Source organism: Lissotriton helveticus, chromosome 1_1 (genome assembly GCF_964261635.1).
Source record: "Lissotriton helveticus chromosome 1_1, aLisHel1.1, whole genome shotgun sequence".
Lineage (NCBI taxonomy): Eukaryota > Metazoa > Chordata > Amphibia > Caudata > Salamandridae > Lissotriton > Lissotriton helveticus.
Genome location: NC_136057.1, coordinates 1,397,510,506 through 1,397,527,889, shown reverse-complemented (window position 1 = coordinate 1,397,527,889; position 17,384 = coordinate 1,397,510,506). Strand labels below are relative to the sequence as shown.

The 17,384-nt window shown below is 47.6% G+C and overlaps 1 protein-coding gene across 2 annotated transcripts in view; it reads left to right on the top strand.

Annotated features, from left to right (window-relative positions):
• Nucleotides 1-17,384, top strand: part of ODAD3 (outer dynein arm docking complex subunit 3) — a 189,449-nt gene that overhangs the window by 77,534 nt on the left and 94,531 nt on the right. For both annotated transcript variants that reach the window (XM_078684187.1, XM_078684188.1), the window contains 2 exons: nt 4,135-4,278; nt 4,918-5,078. In XM_078684187.1, coding sequence (XP_078540313.1) covers nt 4,135-4,278; nt 4,918-5,078 — 305 coding nt within the window. The remainder of the gene's footprint in view (nt 1-4,134; nt 4,279-4,917; nt 5,079-17,384) is intronic.

Sequence of the window (17,384 nt, the reverse complement as noted above, 5' to 3'; positions counted from 1 at the left end):
TTCCGTCTGCCTTTCACAGCATAGAGGCTATATTCCAAATTAAAAATTTTTAGGAATCTTACCCTCCATACCCCAAAAGATGGGGGGTCCTTTTGTAACCACATTGATGCAATACAGAGCCTAGCAATACAGTGGCAAGAAAAATCAAGTATACAGATTGGATGGGTAGATTATCCATTGCCGATCCCTTCTCGACCCCCAACAGAACCTGAGTAGCAGACAATCGTATAGGTGCACCCAGAATCTCAGCTAAAAATGTCTCCATATGTCCGAAAAGCGTACTTAAGTGCCTGCACGAGTATAAAACATGCACAACATCAGCAGCTTCAGTCCCACAACGAAAACACTTTCCCTCATTAACACCCCCCCACTTAGATATTTTGGCTGGTGTATAATATAAATTAAAAATAGTCTTATAATGTTGGGCATAAAGATTTGCAGACATAAATAATCGTCCCGCCATATCTATGGAGGTCTCCAACTGTATACCCTGGCACCTCAGTCGATTATCCCATTTACGATTTTGGGCTTCCAAATCATTATCCAATGTACCCAGCATTAGAGTATAAAGTGTGCCAATCCGTGCATCTTTCCTAACTGCCTCAACAAGAGGATTAACTTGAATTTTCCATCGGGCTTTTAACAAATAATCGCACAATTGTAAATATTAAAAACAATCAGCCCGAGGCAAATTAAATTGATCCCTTAGCTGATCAAAAGACTTCAAGCATCGACTAAAAATAAATCGCCGACTGTACACACCCCTTTAGCCCACCATTTGACCACCACCCTGTCCCAAAATACTGGTGGGAGAAGAGTAGTTGCTGTTAATGGAGTGTGCCAGGATACCCTTTCCACCCCATACTTTTTTTTGACCGCTGTCCATACTTTGTAAGCAGCAAATCCTGGACCTTTTCAAATGTATCCTTCTATTACCGCATGTATATGTATTGGTATGCCTGTCGCCCTTCAATAGCATATTCATCACTAAGCTCTTCAAAAGGCTTTATCTTCTACGGTCCACAGATCTCATCCACTTTGGAGATCCCTAACCGTTGTGTGTGATTACTTAGCCTCATAAAGCTCCACAATCATGCACTGAAGAAATAAATGAAACAGAACATGACTCTGGGATACTCGTGAATGGAAACTATTAAACCAGTGTGTAAATCCCTTATGGGCCTTTCAGAGAGAGGCCCTGTTCCCCATCAGCATTTCCCTAGTAATAGAAACTCAGAGATGGTGCTGCTAGGATTGGGGAGGGAGTTTTCCCCATCAATTGTTCTCTGTAGTACTGACCTGAAGTAGGCTCTGCAAGGGTTAGGGAGAGAGTTGTTTCCTGTGCGTGGTTCCCTGTTGAGCGAGGCCTCGAGTGATATGATTGTGGAGGGTGCAAATTCCCATCACTGGTTTCCAATCGGTAGAGGCCTGGAACCGGTGTTGGTAGAGTTGGGGAGGGACCTGATCCTCATCAGTGTTTGCGGTAGGTACAGGGATGTGGAAGTGTATAAAATATCTACTTGTCCAAGGAATAGGATGCTTCACAATTCTAATTGTTCTGTAAAAAAAGCAATTTTCCATTTGTGGTGCCATGCAGTGATGTGACAAATTATCGCAGTGTTTCTATTATATTAAAGCTGTGATAACAGCCTCTCATCCTGTCTGGGCTCTTATTATATCCGGGTTTGGATCTGATGAGAAATGAAATGAAAAAGGAACTTAATTAAGCGCACTGTGGCCGCGCGGCTTCCTGGCGCTGGGAGGGGAAAGGGGGAGGGAAGGGAGAGAGGGGTAGGGAGGGGGGGGAGAGCGGATTCAGCACTCCAGACGATGGAAGCTAGCCGGGGAAAGCCTGGAGGAAGAGAAAAGTTTTTAATGCTTTACGGAAAGCCGGGTAAGTAGGGATTGATCGGATGGAAAATGGGAGACTGTTCCAGTACTGAGGGGCCAAGACCGAGAAACGGGTGCCACCAATACGGGCTTTACGGTAGCGGGGAATTTGGAGAAGAAGTTGAGAGGACGAGCGAAGAGTGCGAGAGGGAGTGTAGGGAGTGATCAAGGAAACAATAAACAGAGGAGCAGAGTGGGTGAAGGCTAAAAAGGCTAGGCAGGCCAATTTGAAGGAGGAACGAAAGCGAACCGGGAGCCAGTGAAGGGACTTGAGAACGGGCGTGATATGGGAAAATTTGGGGAGGTGAAAGATGAGTCGGGCGGCCTGATTTTGGATGGCCTGGAGCCGGCGCATTTCATAGGCGGGGATGCCGGAATAAAGGGCATTCCCGTAATCGAGGCGGGAGGTGATGAGGGCTGAAATGATGGATTTGAGGGCGTCAGTGGAAAAGAAGCGGGAGATTTTTCGGATAAGGCGGAGGAATAAAAAACAAGATGAAATTACAGCGCTAACTTGGGAGTGAATGGAGAGGTCACTGCTGACTTTAAGACCTAAAGTGCGAACAGTGGGAACTGGGATAGGGGGGGTGCCTAAAGAAAGGGGCCAGTGAGAGGGGGACCAGGGATTAGAGGGACCACCAGTGAGGACAAGCTCCGTCTTGTCGGGGTTTAATTTGAGGTGGTTCGTGATCATCCAGTCCGAGATGAAAACTAAAGTAGAACTAAAGAAGGAAGAAGAGTCAGGAGTGGAAAGATCAAAGATGAGCTGGAGGTCGTCAGCGTAATTATACACGGAGACCCCCAGCTCGCGGAGAGAAAAAATGAGAGGATAGATATAAAGATTGAAGAGAAGAGGGGAAAGGGAAGAACCTTGGGGAACCCCACACACGAGAGGGCGGGGAGGGGCGGAGAAGCCGGCAAGCTGAACTGCCTGGGACCTGCCCTGAAGGAAGGACTTCAACCTTCTGATCAAGGCCTCCTTTCCACAAATCTACATTCAGTGCTAAAAAGCCCTGTGAGTCTTGGCAAGCCCTCTCCAATCTCTTCCCACAATGGAAAAATATTGGAAAGGTACTCCTGGGATGGGTGATTTTAAAACCTTTTTTCAGGGTGAGAAAAAGGGGAGTAGGGAAAGTGAATCTGCAATCGCTCAGCAACTTTCTTTTCATGAGCAAATGTAAGCCTATATATTTGTCATGCAAAAAATTCATTACAGAAAGTTTGCTCAGGTTGCAGTTTCCAGACCTATCTCTATAAACTCTTGTGGATTCCTGGAAGTCGTAAATCTGCATGAATGCAAGGACATACACCTGTGGGTGCACTTTTGTGGCTTACTTTAAGAAGTTAGATCCTATTTCATTTTAATGTTGCCGCTAATGTTGCCCATAGTGGTTCTCAATTATAATTTGTATTTTCTTTTTTAAATATTTGCATGCATCAAAAACATTTTACATGACTCAAAGAATTGGTATATGAAGCTAGCTAATAATTTAGCAAAACTATTTTTTACTAAGTTGCAACTTTTTGTGTACATGTTATTTTGAAAACAAATAATCACCAATCTTGCTTTCGGACTTCTAAATATATTTGCATATAATCAGGGGGCATTCTGGGAGCTAAAGTCAAGCTAAGCTCACCACATTTCCTTAATGTTTTGACCCCAATAGTAATGGCTAGTCTTTTATGAACCCTATATGCATGTGGGAGCAGCTTATACATATTGTTACAAATCTTGCCTTAGTTGCAGAGAATCATCCTGCACAGACTGTGCACTTGTGGTACTCTAAATTCGCAGCCAAAGAGATTGTGTAGCAGGGGCTTGGACCTACTTGTTCAGTGGACAAAATAAACTTGAACTTTTCTTGTCTTGGACGTCGGGTGACTACCCTGAGATAGCTGCCTGGAGCAAGTGGTTGTAGGGTAGGGCTTGTCAAGGAGCTTTCCTGTCAGTGGCTCCCTCTAGGTAGCAGCCTAGAACAAGTGATACGTTTGGGGAGGAGCCTGTTCCCGACCAGTAGATGTCTGAAGCTAGTAGTTCTGTGGTTTTGGGGGGCCTTCTCCATGTCTGTGGTTCCATATAGTCAGGCTCTTCAGCAGGAGGTGGTATGGTTGAGATGAAGTCTGTTCCCCATCCGTGGTTTCATATAGGTAGAGACTGGGAGCAGATGGTAGTTTTGGGGTGGGCTTGAAGTCTGTGCCCCATCAGTGGCCCTTCTCTCATCACACTTTGCCTTCTGGGTTCAGGCGCAGAGAGTGGCCATGCAGCCAGAGGATTCAGCCGCAGACCCTCAGCGCAACACAAATGGAGTGCAAGAGGAGAAAATCATAAACACCTTTGAGGAGGCCTTCAAACGCATCAAGGAGGCCACTGGTGTGACGGACACACAGGTGAGTATATGTGTGAGTGTGTGTAAAGACAATTTGCACTGCTGCTGCCCCCGTTGTACGGTTCTACATGTAATCAAGAACGATTTTGGCTATGCTCTACCTCTTGTGGCTGTGAGGAAAAATGTGTGATGTATAGCCCCGTTCATGTTGGAATACGGAAGAAGCTTCCATTGCCTCTGCCCATATTGTATTCCTTCTATGTTTGAGGAAAGAATGTGCTGTTGCTGCTTGTACTACATTTAGAATGCGTGTGGTCATGTTCTATATGATCTGTGTATGAGGAAAATTTGCACTGCTGCTGTTCGGTCTGTAATTAAGCTTGCACTGCTACTGTGAGTATTGTGCCTATTTTACGCATGAGTTAAGCTTGCAGTGCTGCTGCCTTTGCTGTAGCTCTTTGTGTGTATTGTGTGTCTGTGTTGTGTTTGTGTGTGAGAGGGAGAGAGACTTGTACTGCTGTTACTCTGCTAGTGTGGGCATGTAAGAAGCTTGCACCACTGACCCCTATCTGTGAGGTAGAACATTTTCTACTTCTGGTGTCCATGCAGTTCCCCTCTGTGCAAATGAAGCTTGAACTACCCTTTGCCAGTGCAGTTTGATGGTCATTATAATAATATCCCTTCCTCTCGGTTGGATCAGGAGGTCGTTGAGAGGTTCATTGCTCAGGGTGATATCCACCAGCAGCTTGAGGAGATGAAATTGGAAAACGAGAAGAACTTGGTGAGGCTGAAGGAGGAGAAGGAGCATCTGGAGTCAGAGTTTCAGCAGATGAAATACTCTGGAGAAGCCAAACTATCCAGGTAAACCTGTGTGCCCCTACTCAAAATTCTACCCCTCGCTCACAGCCCCAACCATATGTGCAGGGTTACCTTTCACGCTAGTCCTGCACCTTACTGACAGTGGCACCCCTTGCTTGTGTGAGAACGTTTTTCCAAGATATATATATATATCCTGAAGATATTAAACCTTTAATACCTTCGAGGTGAGTTATGGTGTCCATTGTCATAAACACAGGAGACTTAGCAGTCAAGGTCACCCACCACTCAGTAGGGAACCTTGCTGTCCTATTGTCTTTCTCAAACCCCCTGGGATACAGGCACATGGCTTCTGCTTGGATGTAATGCTGGAATGTGGGTGTTCAAATGAAAAGCATGGGGATAATATTGGAAGAGTCCCTTGAAATGCCAGCCTGAATATCATATGCCCCTGTTGCAGCCTATTTGAGGAAGCTCAACCTTGTTCATGTGCTGCTGCCATTTGCAGACATACAAGTTCTCTTCCAGGGGATCCTCATCAAAGTCATAAGCATTAGAATATTCCCGCCCATGTGCGGGATCCCGGAAACACTATATTATATGTGCCTCACATATATATATACACTCATATATAATATATAAACATATATATATATATATATAAAAACATGCAATAGCAGCCAAATAAAGAACAGAGCTGAAATATGCTGTAAAGAATTTCCACCATACATGAGTAATAAGCATTATAAACATGAGAAAACAACACAAGGTTTGTTTCAGAAACTGTTTTAATGCTCAGAAAGCAGTAGAAATTCTCATAACTCACTGGAAGCATAGAAAGCTCCCAGGCTGCATTGCAAACACACAGTCTAAAAAGACTGAAAAGCTAACCTGCAGCTGCATAGCAATAAACTGACACCGTGCCTTTAAGGCACCCATGACCCCCAGTATCCCATCATGCCTCAGGGGTGACAGTTAGGTCAGTTGTTCTTTCCGGCTCCTTCAGAGAAGGACCCTGGTTACACAGCTCCACTAATTTTCCTGTTTTTTGACAAAAAACTCTTCACTTTTGACAATTTTTTGTTCTTACTCGACATTTAACATCTAGTCAAGTAAGATACTGTCTTTTTCAGTACAATTTGGTGTGCATTTTCTCCTGAAATGCCCTTCTTGTGGCAACAAGAAGGCCAAGTCAGACAACCACGACGTCTGTATCCTGTGTCTGCCTGAAGAACATGATCCAGGCACCTGTCCTCATTGTGAACAACTGTCAGGAAGAACTTTAAAGGACAGGGAGAGGATTCGCATTTATGGCCTAGCTCGTAGGTCATCAAGAGGAAGATCTCCGGTGAGGAAGGGCTCCAAGAAGACTCATACATCTTCCAGAAAGAAGTCTTCACACCCTTCACCCTCAGCGTCGGGCTCGGCGCTGAGAAAAGAACCACCGGTGGATCATTCATCGTCTAAACTACCGTCGACGGCGGGCTCGCCGTCGAAGAGAAGACCAGGTACGTCGACGACGTCAAAGGATCCAGTTCCATCGTCGAAATCCCCTCCGTCGGCGTCAACCGGGTGACGTCCGACGTCGAGGAAGGGAACTCCGCCGCCGTCAACCGGGCGACGGTCGACGTCGAGATCCAAGACCCCTCCGCCGTCGTCAACCAGGCGACGACTGGCGTCACGGGAGGTCACTCCTCCGCCGTCGTCATCCAGACGTCGACCGGCGTCGAGAAATGTGACTCCTCCGCCGTCGTCGAAGAAGCGACGTTCGGCGTCGAGGACCAAGACCCCTCCGCCGTCGACAGGGAAAAGTCGATCGGCGTCGAGGAGGCAGTCTCCGTCGGTGTCTCGTCAGCTCTCGGCGTCAAGGGTGTCCAATACCCCTCCGCCGTCGTCACACAGACATTCGACGTCGAGGCAGAAAACTCCGTCGACGGCTGATCATCAACCGTTCGACGTCGAGAGAAAGACCTCCGTCGACGACTGGACATCGTCACTCGACGTCGAGGCAGGGTGCTCCGTCGACGACAGGACATCGTCGTTCGCCGTCGAGACTTCCGTCGACGACTGGGCATCGTCGTTCGACGTCGAGAGAGAGGGCTCCGTCGACGGCCGGTACTCGCCGTTCGACGTCGAGACATGGAACTCCGTCGGCGGCTGATCATCGCCGCTCGACGTCGAGAGACCATGCATCCTCCCATAGACAATCAAAGACAAGATTGTTTGATCCGCCGACTCCTCGAAAGCGCTCGACGACGAGGGAAGATCCCTCGACATCGAGGTGTTCAGATGTGGTTATGGTAACGGAGTCAGCTTCCCGTCATTCCACTTCAAGGTCCTCTGGCTCCTCGACGGCCTCTTCGAAGTCCAGAAGTCCGGTACGCAAATCTCCTGAGCGTCGGACAGACCCTTGGGCGGATAAAGTCAGACTGTCACCTAGATGGTACAAATCTTTGGACCATTGGAGAGATTCTGGTGCTGCAAAACGTATGCAAGACTATGCCAGCTCGCAGCACAGGTCTCCTCTTCAGGATCTTGTAGAGGAGATGGACAAGCATAGCCCTCCTTGGCGCAAATCTCCTGTGAGAACATCACCCAGATCTCCCAGAAGGCCCCGATCTCCCAGAAAAGAACCAGAGGAGCGGGTCAGGTCTCGCTCTCCTAGACGGGAAGAGCGTTCGAAACGTTCAAAGGAGAGGAGGCATAGTGTTCAACGTAGACGTCGACGAACTCCGTCTACTTCATCCACCTCTTCTACCAGGTCTTCTAAGAGGGACTACTCCCCTACTTTGACGGACAGTGTCCCGATCCTCCCCAGTGGATGACATTGGCACGTATCTAGATGTCTTGCAAAGAGGAGCTCAGAAGCTGAGCATTGAAATGTCTGTCCCTCAGGTTACAACGACAGTCATTTTTGAGACCTTACACAAAAAGGCGATCACCCGTCCTCTACTACCATTAGTCCCGGGGATTATGGAGCCTGTCAAGGAGGTATTCCTAACTCCGGCGGCTATCAGAGCGGTGCCAGCCCGCATTCAGAAGAAATACAAACCGGCCTCTTCTGACCCGGTATTTGTAAGATCTGACCCTCCAGCAGACTCTGTTATTGTGGCAGCAGCGAGGAAGACGCACGCTGTTGCCGGTTCTTCTTCAGTCCCACCAGACAAGGACAGCAAGACTCAAGACTCCTGGGGTCGCAAAGTTTGCAACTCGGCTGCTTCGACTCTTAAGGTTTCTAGTGCGGCTGCGCTTCTGGGTCGATACGACAGAGCTTTATGGGACTCTATGGAGAGGTTCAAAGCCAAGCTGCCAAAAGAAGACCAGCAGGACTTTGAAGAAACCGTGACTGAAGGATGTCTGGTGGCGAATCAGATGATAAGCACGGCTGCGGATGGTGCGGTCCTGGCGGCGCATTCCTATTCACATGGGGTTTGTGCCAGGAGATCGGCATGGTTGCGCCTGACAGGCCTGAAGCCGGATGCTCAGCATCGCATCCTTAATCTCCCCTTTTCGGGTTCCGCTCTCTTCGGGGAGCATGCTGACGAAGAAATGACCCGAATGAAGACGGAACTGGACACAGTGAAAGCGGTGGGCTTGGAGAAGAAGAAAGAGTTCAAGCACCGTTTCAAGCCCAACAGGGGGAGAGGGGCTCAACAGAGGGTTCAAACCCCTCAGTGGTCCCAAAATAAGAACCAAGGGAAACCCCAGTTTCGAGGTAAACCTGGCAGAGGTAGAGGAGGTCATCAGCAGTCCTCTAACACCACAAGAGGAGGAAAAGCCTGAACAGTGGCTTCCTCTGGCGCCGTTGCCCACTCCAGTGGGAGGAAGTGCTTCACAACACCTGGCAGAGTGGGTCAGCATCACCAAGGATCAGTGGGTGCTGAATATACTGCGCAATGGATACAGGCTACGTTTCCGTGCGCCTCCGAAGAACATTCCTCCAAAGAGCGCTTACCCTCACCAACTAAGCTTGCTCCGAAGAGAGGTAAAAATCCTACTACAAAAAAGAGCGATAGAGGAGGTTCCTCTCGCTCAAAGAGGAAAGGGAGTTTACTCCAGGTACTTTCTTGTCCCCAAAAAAGATCAGGAGGACAAGTTCAGACCAATTCTCGATCTACGACTTCTAAACAGGGTCATCATCAGAGAAAAGTTCAGCATGTTGGCGCTTCACCAAATATGCCCACATCTTCAAGTCGGGGATTGGATGTGTTCGGTGGACCTGCAAGATGCGTACTTTAGGGGAGAGGTGTGGCGCCGCGGCCAGGGCGACTGACGCTGGAATCTGGGGACCACGGTTCGATCCCCGGCTCCGGCGGCAGGGTAGCCCAGCACCATGTGACTCTGGGCAATAGCTCGCTTAATCTTCCCGATGGCCCCCAGCGCCTAGAGACCCTTACGGGTGATTGTGCGCTTTACAAATGTGGACTTTACTTTACTTTCACATCCCTATTGCTCTACAACATCGCAGGTACTTAAGGTTTGTCGTAGGGAACAAACACTATCAGTACACGGTGCTACCCTTCGGTCTCAAGTCCGCTCCACGAGTCTTCACCAAATGCATGGCAGTGGTGGCGGCTTTTCTTCACAAGAAGGGTCTCTTCATCTACCCATACCTGGACGACTGGCTCCTGAAAGGTCCATCTCCAGTACAAGTAAAGCATGATCTACATCTGTGTCTACTCCAGCTGCACAGGCTCGGCCTCCATGTGAATCTGGAGAAGTCAGTCCAGCGGCCTACGCAGTCACTTCACTACCTAGGCTCCGTTCTGGATACAAAAGTGGGAAAAGCGTTTCCTTCGGAGGAGAGACTTTTTTCCATGAGCCAGAAATGTGGACTCCTGCTGGATTCTCGGCTTCCAACAGCCCGTCAAGTAGCATCCCTGCTGGGTTCCATGGCGTCCTGCATCTTTCTCATCCCAAACGCCAGGCTGAGAATGCGTCCTCTACAGCAGGCTCTGGAGGATCAATGGGACCAAGCGACAGGTCGTTGGGAGGATCGCATCAATCTCTCCCAAGCGACGAAAGATGCCATCAGATGGTGGACACGGAGAAAGAATTTGCTGGTGGGGGTTCAGTTTCACCAGCCTCTTCCAACCCAGTCGATAGTGACGGATGCCTCTCTGCAAGGTTGGGGAGCGCACATGGGTCCGCTTCAAATTCAAGGCCAGTGGTCTGCGCAGGAGCAGACATACCACATCAATATGCTGGAACTCAGAGCGGTCTTCCTAGCTCTCAAAGCTTTTTTCCCAGCGATAGAGTCCAACTCAGTCCTAGTTCAGACGGACAATACGACCACCATGTTCTATCTGAACAAACAAGGAGGCACAAGGTCTCGCCCTCTGTCTCGAGAGGCTCAGGCAATCTGGCATTGGCTCCTCTCTCGAGGCCTCACGATAGTGGCAGTGCACCTTCCAGGCGAGTTGAACGTAAAAGCAGACGCACTCAGCAGGCACTTCGAAGATCAGCCAGACTGGGTGCTAAACGACGAAGTAGTAGAAGAGCTTTTTCGTTGCTGGGGTCGTCCAAACATAGATTTGTTTGCAGACGACGAAAACTCCAAATGCCACGCCTTCGCGTCCAGGTTCCACCGACCAGGGACTCAGGGGAATGCTCTGCTGATGGATTGGTCAGGGACATTCGCTTACGCGTTTCCTCCCCTGGCTCTGATTCCGAGAGTAGTTTCCAAGATCTGCAGGTCGAACATGGAAATGATCCTGATAGCTCCGGATTGGCCGCGGCAGTGGTGGTACCCGGACCTTCTACATCTGTCTGTGTGTCCACACAGACGACTTCCTTGCAGGCCGGGCCTGTTGAGCAAGATGAACGGGAGGATAATGCATCCCAACCTCCCATCGTTGAACCTAACAGCATGGCTCCTGAGGTGCTGCAATATGGACATTTGAACTTGCCTCCTGAGTGCATGAACATTTTAAAGGAGGCTAAGAGACCTTCCACGAGAGCGTCCTATGCGTTTAAGTGGAAGCGGTTTTTCCTATGGTGTAAGGATCATCACCTTGATCCAACTAAAGGACAGGAGGACGTCATCTTGCCATACCTCCTTTCCCTAGCGACTGCTGGTTTAAAATACGCTTCTATTAAGGTGCATTTGTCAGCCATAGTAGCATACAGAAAATCACCAGATCAGGTTTCTTTCTTTCAGGTTCCAGTGGTTAAGGACTTCCTCCAGGGGTTGAAGAAAGTGTATCCCCCTGTGCGAAATCCTTCTCCTCCATGGGAATTGAACCTGGTTCTATCCAGGTTAATGTCACCTCCTTTTGAGCCCATCCACAAGGCCTCGTTACAACATCTCTCTTGGAAGGCGGCCTTTTTGGTGGCGATTACCTCGGCTCGCAGAGTCAGCGAGATTCAAGCTCTCTGTGCGAAAGAACCATACACTATCTTTCATCACAATAGGGTAGTCCTAAGGGCTCATCCAGCTTTCTTACCTAAAGTCATCTCTGATTTTCATATAAATCAGTCCATTTCCCTCCCTTCATTTTTTCCAAATCCTACGACCCCAGCCGAGCGGTCACTTCACTCCTTAGATCTTAAAAGAGTGCTCAAGTTCTATTTGGAAATGACCAAAGGGATTAGGAAAACGGATCAACTGTTTGTGAACTATGGTTCAATGCGAACAGGTTTTCCAGCGGCCAAGAGGTCCATCGCGAGATGGATTGTCTCTTGCATTAAATTGGCTTATCAGCTTGCAGGCAAGCCTTTGTTGCAGTCACCCAAAGCGCATTCCACAAGAGGGAAGGCCGCTACAGTAGCCTTCTTGCACGACATTCCAATGTCAGAAATATGCAAGGCTGCGACTTGGAAATCAGTTCATACCTTTACGAGACATTACTGTCTCAAGTCTGATTCCAGGGCCGATACTCAAGTAGGACAAGCCTCTTTGAGGAATCTATTTGGGTAGCCTACGGCCTGTACAAGCTTAGTAGTTACTAGGCTTAATATGGTTATTACTGTATTGTTACTCCTTTGCCCGCAGGGAGATGAGGTGAGGCTCGCTATTCTATTCTAATGCTTATGACTATTGATGAGGATCCCCTGGAAGAGAAGGATTAGTTACTTTCCTGTAATCCTAGTTCTCTTCCAGGGGTATCCTCATCAAAGTCATAAGCAACCCTCCCGCCTCCCCGGGCAAAGGACATTCTTTAATAAGGAGATATTGTTAACCTATTTGTTACTGGGTTTATTTTCAGTCTCCGAAAAGAACAACTGACCTAACTGTCACCCCTGAGGCATGATGGGATACTGGGGGTCAAGGGTGCCTTAAAGGCACGGTGTCAGTTTATTGCTATGCAGCTGCAGGTTAGCTTTTCAGTCTTTTTAGACTGTGTGTTTGCAATGCAGCCTGGGAGCTTTCTATGCTTCCAGTGAGTTATGAGAATTTCTACTGCTTTCTGAGCATTAAAACAGTTTCTGAAACAAACCTTGTGTTGTTTTCTCATGTTTATAATGCTTATTACTCATGTATGGTGGAAATTCTTTACAGCATATTTCAGCTCTGTTCTTTATTTGGCTGCTATTGCATGTTTTTATATATATATATATATGTATATATATTATATATGAGTGTATATATATATGTGGGGCACATATAATATAGTGTTTCCAGGGTCCCGCACATGGGCGGGAATATTCTAATGCTTATGACTTTGATGAGGATACCCCTGGAAGAGAACTAGGATTACAGGTAAGTAACTAATCCATATCTCCATCCCGCTTTCTCCTTGGTTTTTGTTTTTTTTGTTTTTACCGCTTCAACCTTTTTCAACTAAGGAAGTCAGTCTTTCTGCTATGGTGCCACCTGCATCATCCCATCAGACGTATTGTTAGAACTTCTACTGCATCTTGGGGGTAGGAGCTGGCTTTCTATTTAATAGATACAACAGGGATATATTGTGCAGAGAATCCAGGTATCCTTTATTAGTGGACAGGGCTTACTTTAACAATCCAAAGGTGCTCTTTTTGTGGTAGTGTGTTTGAGCAGCCTTAGGCTTATCAAGGAGGCGTGTTAGACATGTGTTGCATACACAGAGTCAATAAATGATGCCAACACACTCAATAAGGAGATCCACACCAATTTCGAAAAAGAACATGTGTTTTTATATAATGTTTGACACCAAGAACTTTTTTATTGGGTAAGTACTTTTTAAAATAGCAGTTTTGAAGAAAACAGGTAAATTCACTTGTATGGTCTCTAATGTGGTAATGTTATCCTCTGGGGAAAAAAAACACATATACTGCATACGGGTACTTAGCGGCGACTTACAAGACCAATCTTATGGAGTTAAGGTAAAAATGAGGCAAGGCTCAAGTCAGTACCAACAGGTCACCTCGGTAGACTCTGGGGTGTCCAAGTGCAGAGGTGCTTTTCGGCGTCGGATGCATCCTTGGGTTCCAGTGGAACTCATTCCCGGGAAAAAGAGGCAGCAAGCTAGGACTGGGGGCCAGTCCGGTTGAACCCACAGGTGGTCTTAGTTCTTGAGATGCTCGGGCACGTAGAGACACTGTTGGCCACTTCTCCGTGGGCTGTGGGGTTAGGGTGCAGTGGTGCTTTTAGGTGTTGGGTCCATGCTGCGGAAGACACTCTCAGTTGAGGGGGACCTCCACAAAGAGGATGCAGGCGGTGACTGGGAGTACAGGGTGGGCAAATCCAAGGTGGGGTTCGACACTGGAGGGCCTCAGGACCTTGTTGGTACCGTTGGCTCACTTCAACTCGGGCTGGAGGGCACGGGTGCAATGGTGCTTTCCGGTGTTGGATTTTGGCGATCCACAGTCCTCACGGTTCTTGGGTGCTTGCAGGGAAGCATCTCCGCTACTCTTCTGGAGATGCTGTTTGTCCCGTGAAGTGCTATTAGTTCTCCCAGGCTTCTGGAGGCAGAGCAGCTGCAGGCCGAGTCGTCTTTGGTGCAATTGTTGGGGACAGCAGGCAGGCCGGCAGGATTGGCACCAAGTCAGTTGCTGCTCCTCAGTTCTTACTCTTCGCGGCCCTTTGATGTCCTTCTTTTATTTTATAGATCTTTTTATTTGCAAAAGTGATAAAAAAAAATAAACATAGGTTGTCACTTCCGAGGCTTACAAACAGAACATCAGTACATGTTAGAATCACAGGGAGCACACTGCGGTCAAATCATGATCAAGTACAGGATGACTACTGATTCTCTATAATCCAATTGTGGTCACCTCTTCGTCACGGGCAGTACACGGAGGTTCACAAATATTTCCCCTATATTCATTCCAGTTGGACCATATCGCAACCCACTTCCGCTGGCATCCCCGGGCCACATACACTGTCTTCTCCTGAACCATGCTCCAGTCCATGTCCTTTTTCCAGGAGCTAAGAGTAGGTGGTGCAGCCGCCCCCCACAATCTCGCAATATTCCTCTTCACAATCACTAGACCTAGTGTGACCCATAGTTTACCCCTAGATGAAAGGTCAGAGGGCTCCCATACATTAAGGAGGCACCTCTTTGGGTGTCCTTCTTCTTAGGTTGACAGAATCTGCTTTCCTTGTGCCAGAGGCTGCCCTAAGCACTAGATTTGGGGCATTAAGGGGAGAGAAGGGTGGTAGCCAATGGGCTACCTACCCTTGGGGTCACTACACCCCCTATATGACCACTTCCTGTGGGAAGTGAGCATAACCATGTTCCAGAGTTCCTAATTCTACAATCACCAAGATGGCAGAATCTTCCTAAAGAGGAGCACATCAGGCAGCTCACCTTAGGGGTGTGACTGGACTGGTAGTGCACCACATCTACCAGCATATCTAATTTCCCACCTGTCCTGGTGCCAAATAGGACCAGGGCAGGGGGTTGGCATTTCCCCTGTCTGGAAAAGCCTTGGTCACATATCAAAGGCAGCAGAGGCCATTGACGCCTCCTGCCTTCATATGCTGATTACTTAGCCATTCTGCTTGGAGGAGGTGACACCACCTTCGGCCAGAGCAGGCATTCTTTCTGTCCTCAGAGAGGATAGGCTCTCACCTGCAGGGGGTCAGAAACCTGTCTGTGGTGGCAGGCTGGTCGACAACAGTCAGCCAGTACACTAGAGGCTGGTAGGGTATCGAGTATAAAATCAGTGTGGGTTTATTAATGCAAGGTGTTTGATATCAAACACCATAGATTTCAGTGAAGCCAACATGTAGCTGAGGAATACGATTTTACCAGCGTACAGCACATGTACTTAAAATGGCTTCCCTATTCACTTGTGCTATCTAAGATTTGACTTAGACATCACAGGTGCATATTTTCTCATGCAGATATGTCAACACGTGTAGTATAGTACACCATGCCTTAGGGCTGTAAGACCAACTGTAGGGGTGACTTACCTATACTGCATGCACTATCTGAAGGCATGGCACATGAGGGGGGTGACATGTCATGTTTTCACTTTTATCTGCACCAAGACATGCAGCCTGCCATGGCAGTTTGCATGTTGGTGCTGAGGGGTCCATAAAGTGGCACAATACAGGCTGCAGCCCTTGGGGCCCCTCTTTAGCCTCCTTTGCCAGGTACCAAGGCTAACACTTACTATGGGCTTACAGGGGGTGTTCAAGCTATTGCCAATTTGGGGAATAATTGTACAGTTTAGGGAAAGAGATCTGGCACTGGTGACCTGGTTATCAGAAACCTAGTACACTTAAGTCAAAAAAGCATCAGATACCAGGCAAAAAGTGGGGGTGACCATGTGAAAAAGGGGCACTTTCCTACATTGGGTTGTATTGATATTCACTCTGATGCATAGTGTTGAGATACTGTGCTCTGCAAGCCTTGCTTCCCTCTTTTTGATCTTCGGAGTGCTGGAGGAGCTTTGAGGATTAGATGCAGTCAGGATTCTTGCCTTGAGTTTCTTTGTCAGAGAAGTTATTTCTTAGAGAGTTACAGACACCTCCACCCTCCACCCTCTGCCAAGCTACAAACATGCTTTTCAGGGCTAAAGGAGTGCTTTCAGTGCGCTCTCAGCTTAGAAAACTCACAGCATGAATAGCTCTAACAATTGTTCCTTGTTCTCCAGGCATGCTAAATATAAGAGCATCTTCCCATGCTGATCTGCCTTTAGATGCTATATCCTAAGAGGCTGAAACTAGATCGTAGGTGTTTGGTTTTACTCAGTCATTTTATTTCCCTCTTGAAATCCATTGGAGACTGAACAATTTACCAACAGGATAATGAGCAGCCTTGTTTTATGTCTCATGGTCAAGACAGATGCACGGGTCACATAGGAGTGCAGCGTCCCTTCAGAGAGGAGAGAAACAAATGGCATACACAGCAAATCTAATATAGGAAAACAAATAGAAAGGTAGGATTCATTAACAATTCTTAATTAGAAGTAACACTGTGTCCAAGGTGTAAAAATAGAGGAGTTGAGGAAGAAAGGTTAATTAGGTGTAATCTTGTTTGTTCATTAGAGGAATCTTTGCTAAAACACTGAACATCTCCATCTCTCAAGGGACAGCCCAGGTATTTGGAATTCAGTTATTCTTCAAGCTCTCAGTTTGAGTAGAAGAGGATGGTAGGTTGCTCATGAACTCAGCAAAATTCCTAAGATGGAGATCTGAGTTTCCTGACATGACTTTGGATTGACTCACATCTTGATGCACGAGAGACAGAATCATTTCTACTTAAAAGCATAGGGCAACTTCATATATGGCCTCTTCCACTCCTTAATAATGTTCATGCAATATATAGGTAAGGTTAGATGGGCTTAATTCATGCACCTTGTTGTTAAGCTGTAAGATTGTGTTGAAAAATCTTGGCTAACAAGTTTGATCTGCACTGCAATTTCATGTGTAGTTCCTCTAATACGTGAAGCAGATTGATGAACTATGTTAGACCTGTCAGCCTTAGGGTGATCTTTCCCCGTGACTTTTCGCCCTAGCCTCATTTTTTCCACCTATTTTTTGTTGGTTCTTAGGTCTTCGGGCACCCTTTTACAGCTAACCTGCGTTAGGGTCCAGGTGCTCTCTACTTTCAACATGGCTGCCACTGGCCCCTGCTACTGCAGCGTGTTTTTTTTAGTGTAGCACCCTAGTTGCCAGGAGCAGGCAGGGTCCCCATACATTGTTGCAACACCAGCCACCCAGCCCCTGTCCATAGTTAGAATGAGGGAAGCTCCTGGAACCTTCCAGAATAGGGGAGGTACCAACTGCCAACTGACACTATATAAGGAAAAGGAGGGAAACTTTCTAGTCAGTTGGGGCATCACTGACCTGGGGAACCCACACAGGAGTTTTAGGCGGGAGGACCTAATGAGGAACCTATGCTACTGGGAGTGACAGGATTTAGGTGCTGCCTCTTAAGCTCAGTGAGGTGTCCAAAGCTATCCCCCTGATCTGGCCCA